General features: G+C 47.3%; 1 protein-coding gene and 1 pseudogene across 1 annotated transcript; one reads left to right on the plus strand and one right to left on the minus strand.

Annotated features, from left to right (window-relative positions):
- Positions 1 to 575: 575 nt before the first annotated feature.
- Positions 576 to 1586, minus strand: LOC123486843 (cocaine- and amphetamine-regulated transcript protein-like). Its single transcript, XM_045218052.1, has 3 exons — positions 1341 to 1586; positions 1110 to 1193; positions 576 to 823 (listed from the first exon to the last, which is right to left on the minus strand). Exons 1-3 carry the CDS (start codon positions 1473 to 1475, stop codon positions 716 to 718), a joined length of 327 nt encoding a protein of 108 aa, XP_045073987.1. The 5' UTR covers positions 1476 to 1586; the 3' UTR covers positions 576 to 715.
- A 10875-nt stretch (positions 1587 to 12461) lies between these two features.
- On the plus strand, positions 12462 to 14457 carry LOC123486840 (annotated as a pseudogene).
- Positions 14458 to 14758: the final 301 nt, after the last annotated feature.

Here is a 14758-nt window from a genome sequence, read left to right on the forward strand (position 1 = left end):
GAAAGGCAATTACGTTATACGATCATGTATTGCAATGTGAAACATATTTCTAGATGAAACACTGATTAAGTTTGGTGAAAATGAGACTGTATGATTTTTGTGTGTTATACTTAGTCAATTGAAAATCTGCTTAAAGTTTTGAAACAACTGCCTTTTTGATGATCTGTTTTGAGTTTTGTACAAAAGTAGTAAAAATGTACCACATTGCCTGCTTGTGAAAATTGCACCAAAGCGATAAATAAAACTGTAAATCATCTTATAAACAAGGACTTTATTAATCACATTGAATTTCTTTGTACTTAGTAATAGACGAGACAGAATGGAGCACAGATGAAGGGAACAAGTTGAGCTGCGTCTTAAGTGACACTCTATTCCCTATAAAGTGCAATACTTTTGACCAGAGCAACATAGGACTGACACATAGGATTCTGGCCAAAATAGTGCATTATAGGAATAGATTGTTATTTGGGATACTACCTTTATGTTAGACAGCAAACCCCCCATTACACACACCAGGGTCACGTTCAGGACAGGAGGGGCAACATACTGAAAGTAAAGCTGACACAATTCTATTTACTCTACATGTCAGATAGAGACATGTTTGTTCATCATACAATACAACGTTCCACAATCTGAATGTGCTCCGCTGAATGAGGCAAAAGCTTCTGTTCTCTCTCTCCTATTTCGCTGTTTATCCTTTTCTCCTCTCCTCTTCTTACAAACACTTAAGAACATAGAAGTTGCAGGTCGTCCCACGCGGACACCCGCACAGCGTTCCGACACGCGCACCCTTGCGAACAGCGCACTGCTCGCCCGCGTCACACTGGAAACAAACAAACAGTAAAAAAATTGTATTTGATGATGATGATGATGATGATGATGAGGTGTGGCATCTGTCTCCATACTATTTGATTCTGACACATCTACGCCGGACTTCCCAGAACCAGATTAATCCTAGCAACTCCTAAACTATAGATAGAAAAACAGGCAATATAAGGCTAGACTCAATGAAGAAATAAAATGCCTGACACAGACAGGTTAACTACTTCAAAAACGGTTGATAATAGGACTTTAACCACTTTAAAATGGTTGACCATGTCTATTCTTACCGACGGCAGCCAGCCGAGCTTCTTCTCTGATAACGGCATCTGTTTGTTCTTCAGTTTCTCCAGAACCTCTTGCAAAGCTTCAATCTACATGACAGAGAACAACAAAAACGATGGGCTGATATAGATATAGCTAGAAAACAAGTAAAAAGAGAGGGATGCATAGGCTAAACTAACACACTGACAAACGCACAAACCAAACAACTTCACAAACATAAAAAAAATAAAACTTACCAGATCCTTCTCTTCTTGCGATTTGTGGGGGAACTCTAGAGCGCGAGTCTCAAACTCCAATGAGGTGTCGCCTTCAGCGAGACAGAGACACGTGCAGCAGGAGGCGGCGAGGAAGAGCAGTACAACGCTGGCCATGGTGCTGAAACAACCAGAAGGGATGGAGATACAGCGGAGACTCTGCAGGTGGTTAGCAGGGGCTTGGTGAACACTGGGCGGGTGAAGTGGGCTATAATTCGGGGTGATAGACGCGGGGGCTTGATTTTATAGAGTTTGCTGACATCATGCAGCTGCTGTAATATGTATGACCACTGTAATATGTATGACCACTGACATGAGCCGGCGACAGAGGTAACCACTGACCGGAGAGCGTCACACGCACATACACGCGCCAGAGGATGATGTGATGGGGAGGCGTTGTCTGATAGAACACCTCTGTTCACCTCTTTCCAATAATCACAGGTCACAGCCCCTGGCTGTTGGGACCAATCTTTAATCAGCATCCAATTTCCTCTTGGGTGTGTGTGTATGCCCTAACCTCTCATTTGGTCATTTGGTCCAGGATACCTGTGTACACAGTGAGCAGGCCTGAGACTCTACATCACAGGCTAATCTCACCACCATTAAAGAACCATCGTCTCTCTCTCTCTCTCTCTCTCTCTCTCTCTCTCTCTCTCTCTCTCTCTCTCTCTCTCTCTCTCTCTCGCGCACGCACACGCACACACCCAGACTATTTCTCAAGCAAGAATTCTGCTTGGGAGTGGTTTAAGTGGGGAGGGGAAAACTGAAAACTAGCTGTTATTGGCAGAGAAGTTTGGAACTCTCTTTGTCTATTAATCAATTTACCGCATTGTGATGTCACCATGGAAAGCTGAAACTCCCGCCCATGCAAACCTGCTGATTAGAAGGTCCTGTGTAGATTATATTTTCAACCAGCAACTATCAGGAAATAACGCTGATCGTTTCATCAGCTGTTGTTGTACAATACGGGGGCGCAACTTTGGTTTTTAGAAATGGGGGGTACATAATAATTATTATTCTTATATTTGTGTTTTTATCAAGTCTGATAAACACTCCAAACAGCCTACCCGACCGCTCGGAGGCGTCCACATGGTCCTAAAGCACACCCAGCCTCGTTTCGTATCACATTCCAATGATAAAACTGGGGGGGACAAAAATGTAATGTGGGCAGGACATGTCCCCCCCCCCCCTTGTGAAAGTTGCGCCCATGGTACAATATGATATAAAACACAGGAAAAACTGAATGTTGACTGCACTGGGCCTTTAAAGTTAACCTATTGATCCAGTGCAACCCAGCTGAACCAAAGTAGTCAACACTAGAAAATAAAGATTAGTCAGATATGAAGACAGCTGTGTTGTGTGGGCATTTGTGCATGTGTACTTTTGTGTGTGTGTGTGTGTTCTATTTGTCTGAACAGGATGCTTTTCAGATATCAGCACCTGCTAATATCATTGGAACTAATCTAATATTTACTGATGTTCGTTGGTTGTTGGTGGATTTCATGCCTAATACTTTGAATACATAATTATTGGTGAACTATATTAGCTTATGACCTGAAGTGACTTATTTGCTTGATGTCATAAATCCATACTGCCAAGATTTGTTGACAGTCACTGGCATGTAGCCTATCCTAATTTATGCTGACAGTGTTGTTGTTTGCCTCGACCAGTGTAAAGACACAGCACATCAGTTGCAACCTTGCAGGTGACTCAGTTTCCAATTCCCGTTACTGTGGGATAGTATTTGACTCATTTAGTCATTTTAGCCTATAAATCCACATCTAGAAGCCTATTTAACTACAGTACTAGGCACAAAGGTTAGAATTGGGCCATTTCGGCCTCATGGCAAGCTTGAGGTACTGTATGTTCCAGCTTTGGCTTTCAGTCTTTTCTGTCCCAGAACTGGGGCCCAGAGTTTTTCTTTCTGTCTTTTTCTGTCCCAGCTGGGGGCCCAGAGTATTTCTTTCTGTCTTTTCTGTCTCAGAACTAGGGCCCAGAGTTTTCCTCTAGTCTATTTCAAAGCAGGAGTTTCTCTCTCTGAGGTATGTGGAAAACCAGTAGAATGTAGCCTTAGTATGCTTTTAATGCTTGTCTTTCCTACCAGGTGTCTTTCATACCATAGTTCAGGACAGATACCAGGTATGTAGAGGCACAATGCAGACAACCGGTTAAGGAGGACCGTTCGTTGTTATCTTTTGTTGAATGTAATAAAATGTATCGTTTAGACCAAGCATTCTGATTGGTCAAAGAGGCGACAAGCCATGCCAATGCTGACATTATACCATAACTAGATGGAATCCCACACTACTGAACTTTGAAATCCTGTGGTTGAACAAAGATTTTACCTTTCACGAAAAAAAGACGCTTGAGAATGTTCTGATATCAAAGTAGCATTGGTTGCTGTTCATTGGTTGCTGGTGGACTTCATGCCTAATATTTTGAAGACAATTATTGATTAAATATATTAGTTTATGACCTGAAGTGAATGATTTACTTGACACTGTTGTTGTTTGCCTCGGCGGAGTAAAGACACAGCACATCAGTTGCAGTCTTACAGGTGTGTCAGTTTCCAATTCCCGTTACTGTAGGCTAGTGGTTTTCTTTACAGTTAGTCATTTCTGTTACTGTAGGCTAGTGGTTTTTCTTTACAGTTAGTCATTTCTGTTACTGTAGGCTAGTGGTTTTTCTTTACAGTTAGTCATTTCTGTTACTGTAGGCTAGTGGTTTTTCTTTACAGTTAGTCATTTTTGCCTGGATTAAACATCTAGAAGCCTATTTAACTAGTAGGTGTCACCGGTTTCGGCCCGAGGCTGCCTCTCTTCCTTGTTCGGGCAGGCTTCGGCATTCGTTGTCTCGGAATACTAGCTGCCACCGTTGTATGTTTCATGTTCGTTTGCTTTGGTCTGTTTGTTGTGACACCTGTTCTCGTTTAGCGTAATTAGTGTCCTATAAGTTTCTCGTTGTGTTTGTCTAGTGTTGTGTGTGATTGATTTATTTCTGTCGTGTGTTGTGCTTGTATTTGCTTATTCGCTCGGTTGAGCTTCACTCCACTTTGTTGGAGCGTTTACGCACATGTTTAGTGCGCCTTTTGTTTGTGTCGCCTTCGTGCGTAGTTTCGCTCGGGCAAGTTTTGTTTATTTTCCTTGTTGGAATTTGAACTAAAGTCTTTTGGACTATACTTCGGTGTCCCTGCGCTTGTTCCACCACTACACCCACCTACAGCATTCTTGACAGAATCACACACCATCAAGAATGGAATCAGCAGGAGCCGCAGCAGCCGAGGCGGGCTGGAGGACAAGATCCGTGAACAAAGTGACCAGATCCTGCAGATGGGGTCCGACTGCAGGAGGTGATCACCACCATCCGAGGCTGGGGACTCCTCCACCGCCATCCTCCCCTGCCAGCACCATCGGCCAGTCAGCCCATTCCCGTTCCGGGAACCCGAGGAGTTCGGCTCTCGCTCCCGAGGGGCCTACGGTGGGACCGCGGCCGGGTGTCAGATTCCTTCTCCAGGTGGAGCTGTACCTGGCCACCGTGACACCCGGCGCCCTCGGGACATGAGAGCGTGTCCGCCCTGATCTCCTGCCTTTCCGGGAAGGCGTTGGAATGGGCCAGCGCGGAGTGGAGGGGATCGGCGCGGATACCATCACCTACGGCGAGTTCTCCCGCCGCTTCAGGGCGGTGTTTGACCATCCCCGGACGCGGCGGGGAGCGTCTGGTCTTCCTCCGGCAGGGGAGGAGGAGTGCCCAGGAGTTCGCCCTAGAATTCCGTACTCTAGCGGCAGATGCAGGGTGGAATGAGCGGGCTCTCGTCGGTCACTACAGATGTAGTCTTCGGCGGGGGCGTCCGTCGGGAGCTGGCCTGTAGGGACACCAGCCTCTCGTTCGACCAGTTGGTCGACATGTCCATCAGGCTGGATAACCTGCTAGCTACCCGCCGGACGTTCCGAGGGGTCGTCCATTTCACCCTCCAGCGCCTCCGAGCCGTGCCCCATGGAGCTCGGGCGCTGGCTAGAGGGGGGGGTCGAAGCTTACGGGGGGTCCATCTCCTGCACCAACTGTGGTCGGGGAGGACACACCGCGGCTGGGTGCTGGGGATGGCCTCCTAGGAGAGGGACGACAGGTCCCGCACTGGGGATTCCTTCCAGGTGAGTAGGCGCCCCCACTCACCCAGAGCTCTCTGTTGCACATTTCTGTATACCTGTGCGTTTTCCACAGGTAGCACCTCATTCCCAGCATAGGCGCTGGTAGATTCAGGCGCGGCTGGGAATTTTGTTGATAAGAAGTTTTGTTTAGCCTTAGGGATTCCCCTTCTTCCTGTTGATGTCCCTTTCCCGTTCATGCCCTAGATAGCCGTCCGTTGGGTGCGGGCTTGATCAGGGGAGGTCACTGCGCCACTTAGGATGTGTGCGCGGGGGGGTCATCGGGAGATGATTCAGCTATTTCTGATTGGCTCGCCTGCGTATCCGGTGGTGCTGGGCATGCCCTGGTTGAGTACCCATAACCCATCTATTTCGTGGCAGGAGAGGGCTCTGATGGAGTGGTCTGCCCAGTGTGTGGAGTCGATGTTTGGGCGTTTCGTAGGGGGCTACCTCGGTGGAGAGTCCAAACCAGGTGCCCGCTTGCACGTTCCCCCTGAGTATGGGGATTTGGCTGTTGCGTTTAGTAAGTCGAGGGCGGCGCGGTTGCCGCCCCATAGGCAGGAGATTGTGCGATAGACCTCCAGGCAGGAGCTGCGCTCCCACGGAGCCATGTGTATCCTCTGTCTCAGGAGGAGAAGAAAGCTATGGAGACTTACATAGCGAATCTCTGAGACAAGGATAATACGGCCTTCCACTTCCCCTGCGTCCTCGAGTTTCTTTTTGTGAAGAAAAAAGATGGTGGTTTCGCCCGTGCATCGATTACCGTGGTCTCAATCAGATCACGGTGAAGTACAGATTATCCACTCCACGCTTGATTGCGACCATGACTGAGTCATTGCATGGGCGCGTTTCTTCACTAAATTAGATCTCAGGAGCGCGTACAACTAGTGCGCATCAGGGGGGCGATGAATGGAAGACAGCCTTTGTAACACCTCGGGCCATTACGAGTATCTTGTCATGCCATACGGGTTGATGAGCGCTCCGTCAGTTTTCCAATCATTCGTGGATGAGATCTTCAGGGACATGCAGGGGCAGGGGGTGGTTGTGTACATAGATGACATTCTCGTGTACTCGCCTACCCGTGTCGAGCATGTGGCCCTGGTGCGCAGGTGTTGCGGAGGCTGGTGGAGCGCGACCTGTATGTTAAGGCAGAGAAGTGTCTGTTTTTCCAGAGTCGGTCTCCTTTTTGGGGGTATCAGTTGTCCGTCAGGGGGTGAAGATGGAGGTGGGCCGGGTGTCAGCCGTGCGTAATTGGCAAACACCAACCACTGTGAAGGAGGTGCAGCAGTTTTTGGGGTTTGCAAATTACTACCGGAGGTTTATCCGGGGGGTTTTGGACAGGTGGCAGCTCCCATCACGTCTCTTTTGAAGGGGGTCTGGTGCATCTGCAGTGGTCTGCCGAGGCGGACAGGGCGTTTGGGAGGCTGAAGGACCTGTTTACCTCGGCCCCGGTGCTGGCGCATCCGGATCCCTCTTTGCCATTTCAGGTAGAGGTGGGCCGCGTCTGAGGCCGGTATAGGAGCCGTGCTTTCTACGGTCAGGCGCGCCACCTAAACTCCGCCCCTGTGCTTTTTATTCCAAGAAGCTCAGTCCGGCAGAGCGAATCTATGACGTGGGGACAGGGAGCTGTTAGCCGTGGTACAGGCCCTAAAGGTGTGGAGGCACTGGCTTGAGGGGGCTCAACACCCTTTCCTCATTTTGACGGACCACCGTAACCTGGGTACATCCGGGCAGCGAGGAGGCTGAACCCTCGTCAGGCTAGATGGAATATGTTTTTGACCGGTTTACATTTAAGATCACGTACATCCCTGGGTCACAGAGCAGTAAGGCAGATGCGCTGTCTCGGCGGTATGACACGGAGGAGAGGTCCGTGGAGCCCACTCCCCATACTGCCGGGTCGTGTCTGGTGGCACCGGTAGTGTGGGAGGTCGATGCTGAGCTCGGCGGGCGTTGCGCACCCGACCCTATCCACCGCCCAATGCCCGGAGGGTCGGGAGTGCGTTCGCTCGAGGTTCGGGATCGATTGATCTATTGGGCTTACACGTCACCCTCCTCTGGACACCCTGGTATCGGCCGGACAGTGCACTGTCTTAGTGCCAAGTACTGGTGGCCCACGTTGGCAAGGGATGTGAGGGTTTATGTTTCCTCCTGCTCGGTGTGCGCCCAGTGTAAGGCGCCTAGACATCTGCCTAGGGGTAAGTTACTACCCCTGCCCGTTCCTAGCGACCATGGTCTCACCTCTCGGTGGATTTCTTACTGACCTTCGTCTTCACAGGGGAATAACACTATACTGGTGCGTTGTGGACCGGTTTTCTAAAGGCCTGTCGTTTTCTCCCCATGCCGGGCCTTCCTACCGCCCTGCAAACTGCCGAAGCACTATTCACCCATGTGTTCCGGCACTACGGGGTACCGAGGATATTGTGTCTGATCGGGGACCCCCAATTTACCTCCAGGGTCTGGAGAGCCTTTATGGAGCAGTTGGGGGTCTCGGTGAGCCTCACCTCGGGTTACCACCCGGAAGTAATGGGCAGGTGGAGCGCGTGAACCAGGATGTGGGTAGGTTTCTTAGAACATGCTGCCAGGACCGGCCGGAGGAGTGGGCAAGGTACGTTCCCTGGGCCGAGACTGGCCCAGAATTCCCCTACGCCATTCCTCCACTAACCTAACCCCTTTCCAATGTGTGTTAGGTTACCAGCGGTTCTGGCACCTTGGCAGCAGAGCCAGATCGAGGCTCCTGCGGTGGATGAGTGGGCGCGGCGCTCGGAGGAGACATGGAGCGCTGCACACGTCCACCTGCAGCGGGCCCTCCGGCGTCATAAGGCGGCGCCGATCTCCACCGCAGTGAGGACCGGTGTACGCACCTGGTGATCGAGTCTGGCTCTCTACCAGAAACCTGCCCCTCCGCCTGCCCTGTCGGAAGCTTGGGTCGGCGGTTTGTAGAGCCATTTAAAGTCTGAGAAGGTTGAGCGAGGTGTGTTACAAATTACAACTACCTGTTGAATATAAAAGTATTAACCCCTCGTTCCATGTGTCCCTTCTCGGCCGGTGGTAGCTGGCCCACTCCAAGAAAGTGAGATCAGGGAGACTCCTCCGCCCCCTTGGACATCGGGGGCACCGGCGTACTCCGTGGGTCCATCTTGGATTCGAGGCGTCGGATGGGGGTCTCCAATATCTAGTGGAGTGGGAGGGAGTGCGGTCCGGGAGGAGCGGTGCTGGAGTGCCGAGAGAGACATTTTGGACCCGTCTCCTGGCGGAATTCCATCGTGGGCACCCGGCCGCACCCTGCTCCGCGTCCTCCGGGTCGTCCCCGAGGCCGGAGTCGGCGCACGTCTGGAGCCGCGCGTCAAGGGGGGTACTGTCACGGTTTCGGCCGAGGCTGCTTCTCTTCCTTGTTCGGGCAGGCTTCGGCGTTTGTTGTCTCGGAATACTAGCTGCCACCGTTGTATGTTTCATGTTCGTTTGCTTTGGTCTGTTTGTTGTGACACCTGTTCTCGTTTAGCGTAATTAGTGTCCTATAAGTTTCTCGTTGTGTTTGTCTAGTGTTGTGTGTGATAGATTTATTTCTGTCGTGTGTTGTGCTTGTATTTGCTTATTCGCTCGGTTGAGCTTCACTCCACTTTGTTGGAGCGTTTACGCACATGTTTAGTGCGCCTTTTGTTTGTGTCGCCTTCGTGCGTAGTTTCGCCTTCGGGCAAGTTTTGTTCGTATTTTCCTTTTTGGAATTTGAACTAAAGTCTTTTGGACTATACTTCGGTGTCCTGCGCTTGATTCCACCACTACACCCACCTACAGCATTCTTGACAGTAGGCATAAAGGTTAGAATTGGGCCACTATACATACAAAAGATGTTGACTTTTCCAACAGTCTGACTTTGAACATCTGTAAGAAAACCAAAATAAGGGAGACATACAGTTGAAGTCGGAAGTTTACATACACCTTAGCCAAATACATTTAAACTCAGTTTTTTACATTTAATCCTAGTAAATATTCCCTGTCTTAGGTCAGTTAGGATCACCACTTTATTTTAAGAATGTGAAATGTCAGAATAATAGTAGAGAGAATGATTTATTTCAGCTTTTATTTATTTCATCACATTCCCAGTGGGTCAGAAGTTTACATACACTCAATTAGTATTTGGTAGCATTGCCTTTAAATTGTTTAACTTGGGTCAAGCGTTCCAGGTAGCCTTCCCCTAGCTTCCCACAATAAGTTGGGTGAATTTTTGGCCCATTCCTCCTGACAGAGCTGGTGTAACTGAGTCAGGTTTGTAGGTTTGTAGGTTTGTAGGTTTGTAGGCCGCTTTTTCAGTTCTGCCCCCAAATTTTCTATAGGATTGAGGTCAGGGCTTTGTCATGGTCACTCCAATACCTTGACTTTGTTGTCCTTAAGCCATTTTGCCACAACTTTGGAAGCATGCTTGGACCCATTTGCGACCAAGCTTTAACTTCCCCTGACTGATGTATTGAGATGTTGCTTCAATATTTCCACATAATTTTCCTTCCTCATGATGCCATCTGTTTTGTGAAGTGCACCAGTCCCTCCTGCAGCAAAGCACCCCCACAGCATGATGCTGCCACGGGCTTCACGGTTGGGATGGTGTTCTTCGGCTAACACCCCCTTTTTCCTAAACATACGATGGTCATTATGGCCAAACAGTTCTATTTTTGTTTCATCAGACCAGAGACATTTCTCCAAAAAGTAAGACCTTTGTCCCCATGTGCAGTTGCAAACTGTAGTCTGTCTTTTTATGGGGTTTGGAGCAGTGGTTTCTTCCCTTGCTGAGCGGCCTTTCCAGGTTATGTCGATATAGGACTTGTTTTACTGTGGATATAGATACTTTTGTGCCTGTTTCCTCCAGCATCTTCAAAAAGGTCCTTCGCTGTAGTTCTGGGATTGATTAGCACTTTTCGCGCCAAAATACGTTAATCTCTAGGAGACAGAGCAGCGTCTCCTTCCTGGCGGTATGATGGCTCTGCGTGGTCCCATGGTGTTTATAATTTCGTACTCTTGTTTGTACATATGAATGTGTACCTTCAGGCGTTTGGAAATTGCTCCCAAGGATGAACCAGACTTGTGGAGGTCTGCATTTTTCTCTGAGGTCTTGGCTGATTTCTTTTGATTTTCCCATGATGTCAAGCAAAGAGGCACTGCGTTTGAAGGTAGGCCTTGAAATACATCCACAGGTACACCTCCAATTGACTAAAATGATGGCAATTAGCCTGTCAGAAGCTTCTAAAGCCATGACATCATTTTCTGAAATTTTCCAAGTTTTTTAAAGGCACAGTCAACTTAGTGTATGTAAACTTCTGACCCACTGGAATTGTGATATAAGTGAAATAATCTGTCTGTAAACAATTGTTGGAAAAAAGTACTTGTGTCATGCACAAAGTAGATGTCCTAACCGACTTGCCAAAACTATAGTTTGTTAACAAGAAATGTGTGGAGTGGTTGAAAAAGCGAGTTTTAATGACTCCAACCTAAGTGTATGTAAACCTCCGACTTCAACTGTAATTACTGTTTGGATAACCTTATTAACTATTATGTATACATTTTTTTACAAATATTTTTTACTTTTGTTTTTACTCTTTATGCGTCGCACTGCAGAGAACACCGGAAGAAGAATTATCACTGAATTATCACAGTGAATTATTGTAATGTTTGTTTATGTGTCAATTAGTCCCATAAGGGATGGGTTGCCAACTGCCGATTTGACACAAAATTAAAATTGCATTAATTCATACATTAATTCATAGGATGCCACTTTTCCAACAAGTCAGTTCATCAAATTTCTGCCCTGCTAGAGCTGCCCCGGTCAACTGTAAGTGCTGTTTTGTGAAGTGTAAGCGTCTAGGAACAACAAAGGCTCAGCCGCAAAGTGGCAGGCCACACAAGCTCACAGAATGGGAAGCAAGTCCCTGCAGCAATGTTCCAACATCTAGTGGAAAGCTTTCCCAGAAGAGTGGAGGCTGTTATAGCAGCAAAGGGGACCAACTCCAGCATTATCATGTTGAAACATGAGGTGATGGCAATGAGCCTCAGGATTCGTCATGGTATCTCTGTGCATTCAAATTGCCATCAATAAAATGCAGTTGTGTTCGATGTCCGTATTTTATGCCTGTCCATACCACAACCCCACCACCACCATGGGGCACTATGTTCCTAGCGTTGGCATCAGCAAACCACTCGCCCACACGATGCCATACATGTGGTCTGCGGTTGGAGGCGGCCTATGGTAGAGAAATGAACATTACATTTTTCTGGCACAGCTATGGTGGGCGTTCCTGCAGTCAGCATGCCAATTGCAAGCTACCTCAAAACTTGAGACATCTGTGGCATTGTGTTGTGTGACAAAAGCGGCACATTTTAGAGTGGCCTTTTATTGTCCCCAGCACAAGGTGCACCTGTGTATTGATCGTGCAGTTTAATCAGCTTCTTGATATGCCACACCTGTCAGGTCGATGGATTATCTTGGCAAAGGAAAAATGCTCACTAACGGGATGTAAACAAATGTGTGCAAAATAATTGATAGAATAAGCTTTTTTGGCATATGGAACATTTCCGGGATCTTTTATTTCAGCTCATGAAACCAACACTTTACATGTTGCGTTTATGTTTTTGTTCAGTGTAGATGTTTTATTAAACCTTAGTATGTTATTTATTGCTTGTGTTTCCTACCAGGTGTCGTTCATATCATTGTCCCTCGTTATCGGCGTCATGAGTGTCAGTGCTGTGAGGTCCAGTCTGTTGCTTGTTAATGAATTTTGTTCTCAAGTTGACTTAATGTATTGGTTTTACTAAAAGGTAATAAAGTACCATTCTATTCTATTTTTTAGTTTATTGTTCTTTCAGCATTAATACAGGCTTTTTACAAACAGTTGTCATTAAAAACCCTGAATTACTTTTCTGTTACAATAAAAAAACATAAATGTTCAAACTAAACTTCAAAGTAATAAAAAGGAATATGCTAAATTTGTACATTCTATTTGATTCCATTCTATTCAAAGGCAGCTTCCACTGCTACTCGACTTCAGCTTTCCATAACCACTGCAACCGCCAGGGACCCACCATACTTGTGGCCTACAAAAAGACTGGGTTTGTTTTCGGAGGTTACATCAGTGAGGACTATGCCGAGACTGGACAGGCGATCCACGATGATAAGGCCTTTCTCTACAGCATGTCTGACCAGAGAGAAAAGCCACTGCGTGTGTCCAGTACCAATGGCCAGTACTGTTTCCCAGATGCAGCCTAATGTTGGTGCCTTGTGGTTTCTGAATTGCAATAAAGCACAGGTCAGTTGTATCCCAGGAAATCATTACAAAGTCAATGCTGCAGAGATGTATGGCAGCAACCTGGTGTTGACCGAGTGTGAGGTCTACAGAGTGAAGGGTGAGTGACAGTCACCTGGGACACATTTCACATGGTACCCTACTTCCTTTATAGCGGACTACTTTTTCTACTTTTTTAATGTAATGAACAGGATTAGATTTACAGACCTTTCAAGAGAAACGCACTTTGGACATCTGAGTAAGTATTACTGTCTTTGAACATAACCACACACATGCCTGTACACCACATACCAAAAATATAGCAATTCGGTTATTATTGAAAGTTGTAGGAATAGAGAACAGTTGAAGGAGACCATCCAGAACTATAGGCCTGAGGCAAAGTCAGTGGTTCAGGCCAGAGTTCTGTTGGTGTCAGTCGGGGCTGGCAAGTCCAGCTTCTTCAATTCCATCAACTCTTTCTTCAGAGGAAACATTGCCAGGCCATCGCTGGCAGTGCAGACAGAAGCCTCACCACACGGGTGCGGTGTGTGTGTGTGTCTGTGTGTGTGTGTCTGTGTGTGTGTGTGTGTGTGTGTGTGTGTGTGTGTGTGTGTGTGTGTGTGTGTGTCTGAAAGCAACATTTTATGTGCTGACTATCTTGTCTTTCCATAGTTCCGTACCTTCTCCATTAAATCAGGGAAGGCGGTAAGCCTCTACCCCAGGTCCTGTGTGACACCATGGGCCTGGGGGAGGCTATGGGGAGGGTTTGGACATGGATGACATAGTCAGCATATACAAGAGCCACGTTCAGGACAATACCAGGTATGTAGAGGACTACGCCAAACACGGTTGAGGGGGACCATTCGTTGGTATCTTTTGTTGAATGTCATAAAACTGTCGATTAGACCAAGCATTATGAATGGTCAAAGGGCGACAGAGTCGTGCCGATGCTGACAATATACCATAACTAGATGGAAACCCACACTGCCTGAACTTTGATATCCTGTGGTTGTATTGCCTTTCACAATAGAAGAAACTTGAGAAAGTTCTGACAGCAAAGTAGCAAGATGTCAGGCTTTCATATTTACCAAGTTCAGCTCACCCTAGAGCGTTGGACCAGTTCTGGAAGATCCCTGACTCATAATTCTGTCTCTGTTTGTCATTTTACGTTTAACCCCATGGCTCCCTTGCCGGATGTATCTGGAAATCGCAAGCATGCAACTCTGAGCGACCAGATCCACTGTGTGGGGGCGTGGTGGGCGCCAGTCAGTTTCTCTGATGTCTGCTAAGATGGTGGATAAGTTGGCTGCTATCCCCAAGAAGAGCAATCAGAAACCGTGCCAGGAAATAAAACCAATGCATCGATTGCTGCCATACCTTGTCCATAGACTGCTTACAGGGTTAGGAAACCAATGTGTCATTTTGTAATTTGGGTGAAATATTCCTTAAGGTAATTCCTAAATGTGTTTTGTGTCTTTCAGACCCAGGAGTTGAGTGCGCCCCTGAGCATTCCTGTGTCTTGTATTCAGCCAGTGAAGAACTACAGCCAGGAGTGTGATCTGGATCAGGACACTGATATCCTGCTGCTCAGTGCTCTGGACCAGATGTTTAACTATGCTGACTACTTCTTCGAAAAATCAGCCAGAGGAGCCTGAAGAGCTGCACGCATCGAAGCCCCCGCCCCAAACCTGAGTCAACAGAGACAAGTACTGTTACATGCACACAATAATGCGGTTATTGTGGATAGTCAGATTAATTTAATAATTTGATTTAAATGTTTACTTGCTTTGCCTAGAATAACTATTTCCCTAATGATCCTGTTTGCATGGACACATCTGATATCAGACTATGTGATGGCACACTGATAAATGCAGAAAGTTGCCAATCAAAATAAGCGATCTACCACAGCAACCATGTTCTTTTTTGGGAAGAATATTTGATTCTGAGTTCGGACATGTAAAGTTTGTATGTGAAAACTACTTAGAGCGTATAC

The sequence above is a fragment of the Coregonus clupeaformis genome, unplaced genomic scaffold, assembly GCF_020615455.1.
Source record: "Coregonus clupeaformis isolate EN_2021a unplaced genomic scaffold, ASM2061545v1 scaf1330, whole genome shotgun sequence".
In the NCBI taxonomy this organism is placed as follows: domain Eukaryota; kingdom Metazoa; phylum Chordata; class Actinopteri; order Salmoniformes; family Salmonidae; genus Coregonus; species Coregonus clupeaformis.

Coding starts and splice junctions, on each gene's coding strand:
- LOC123486843 (XM_045218052.1), bottom strand. CDS start 1,475: ATGGCCAGCGTTGTACTGCTCTTCCTCGCCGCCTCCTGCTGCACGTGT. Junction 1,194..1,340: donor CGCAAGAAGAGAAGGATCTG/GTAAGTTTTATT, acceptor TCTGTCATGTAG/ATTGAAGCTTTGCAAGAGGT. Junction 824..1,109: donor AGCTCGGCTGGCTGCCGTCG/GTAAGAATAGAC, acceptor GTTTGTTTCCAG/TGTGACGCGGGCGAGCAGTG.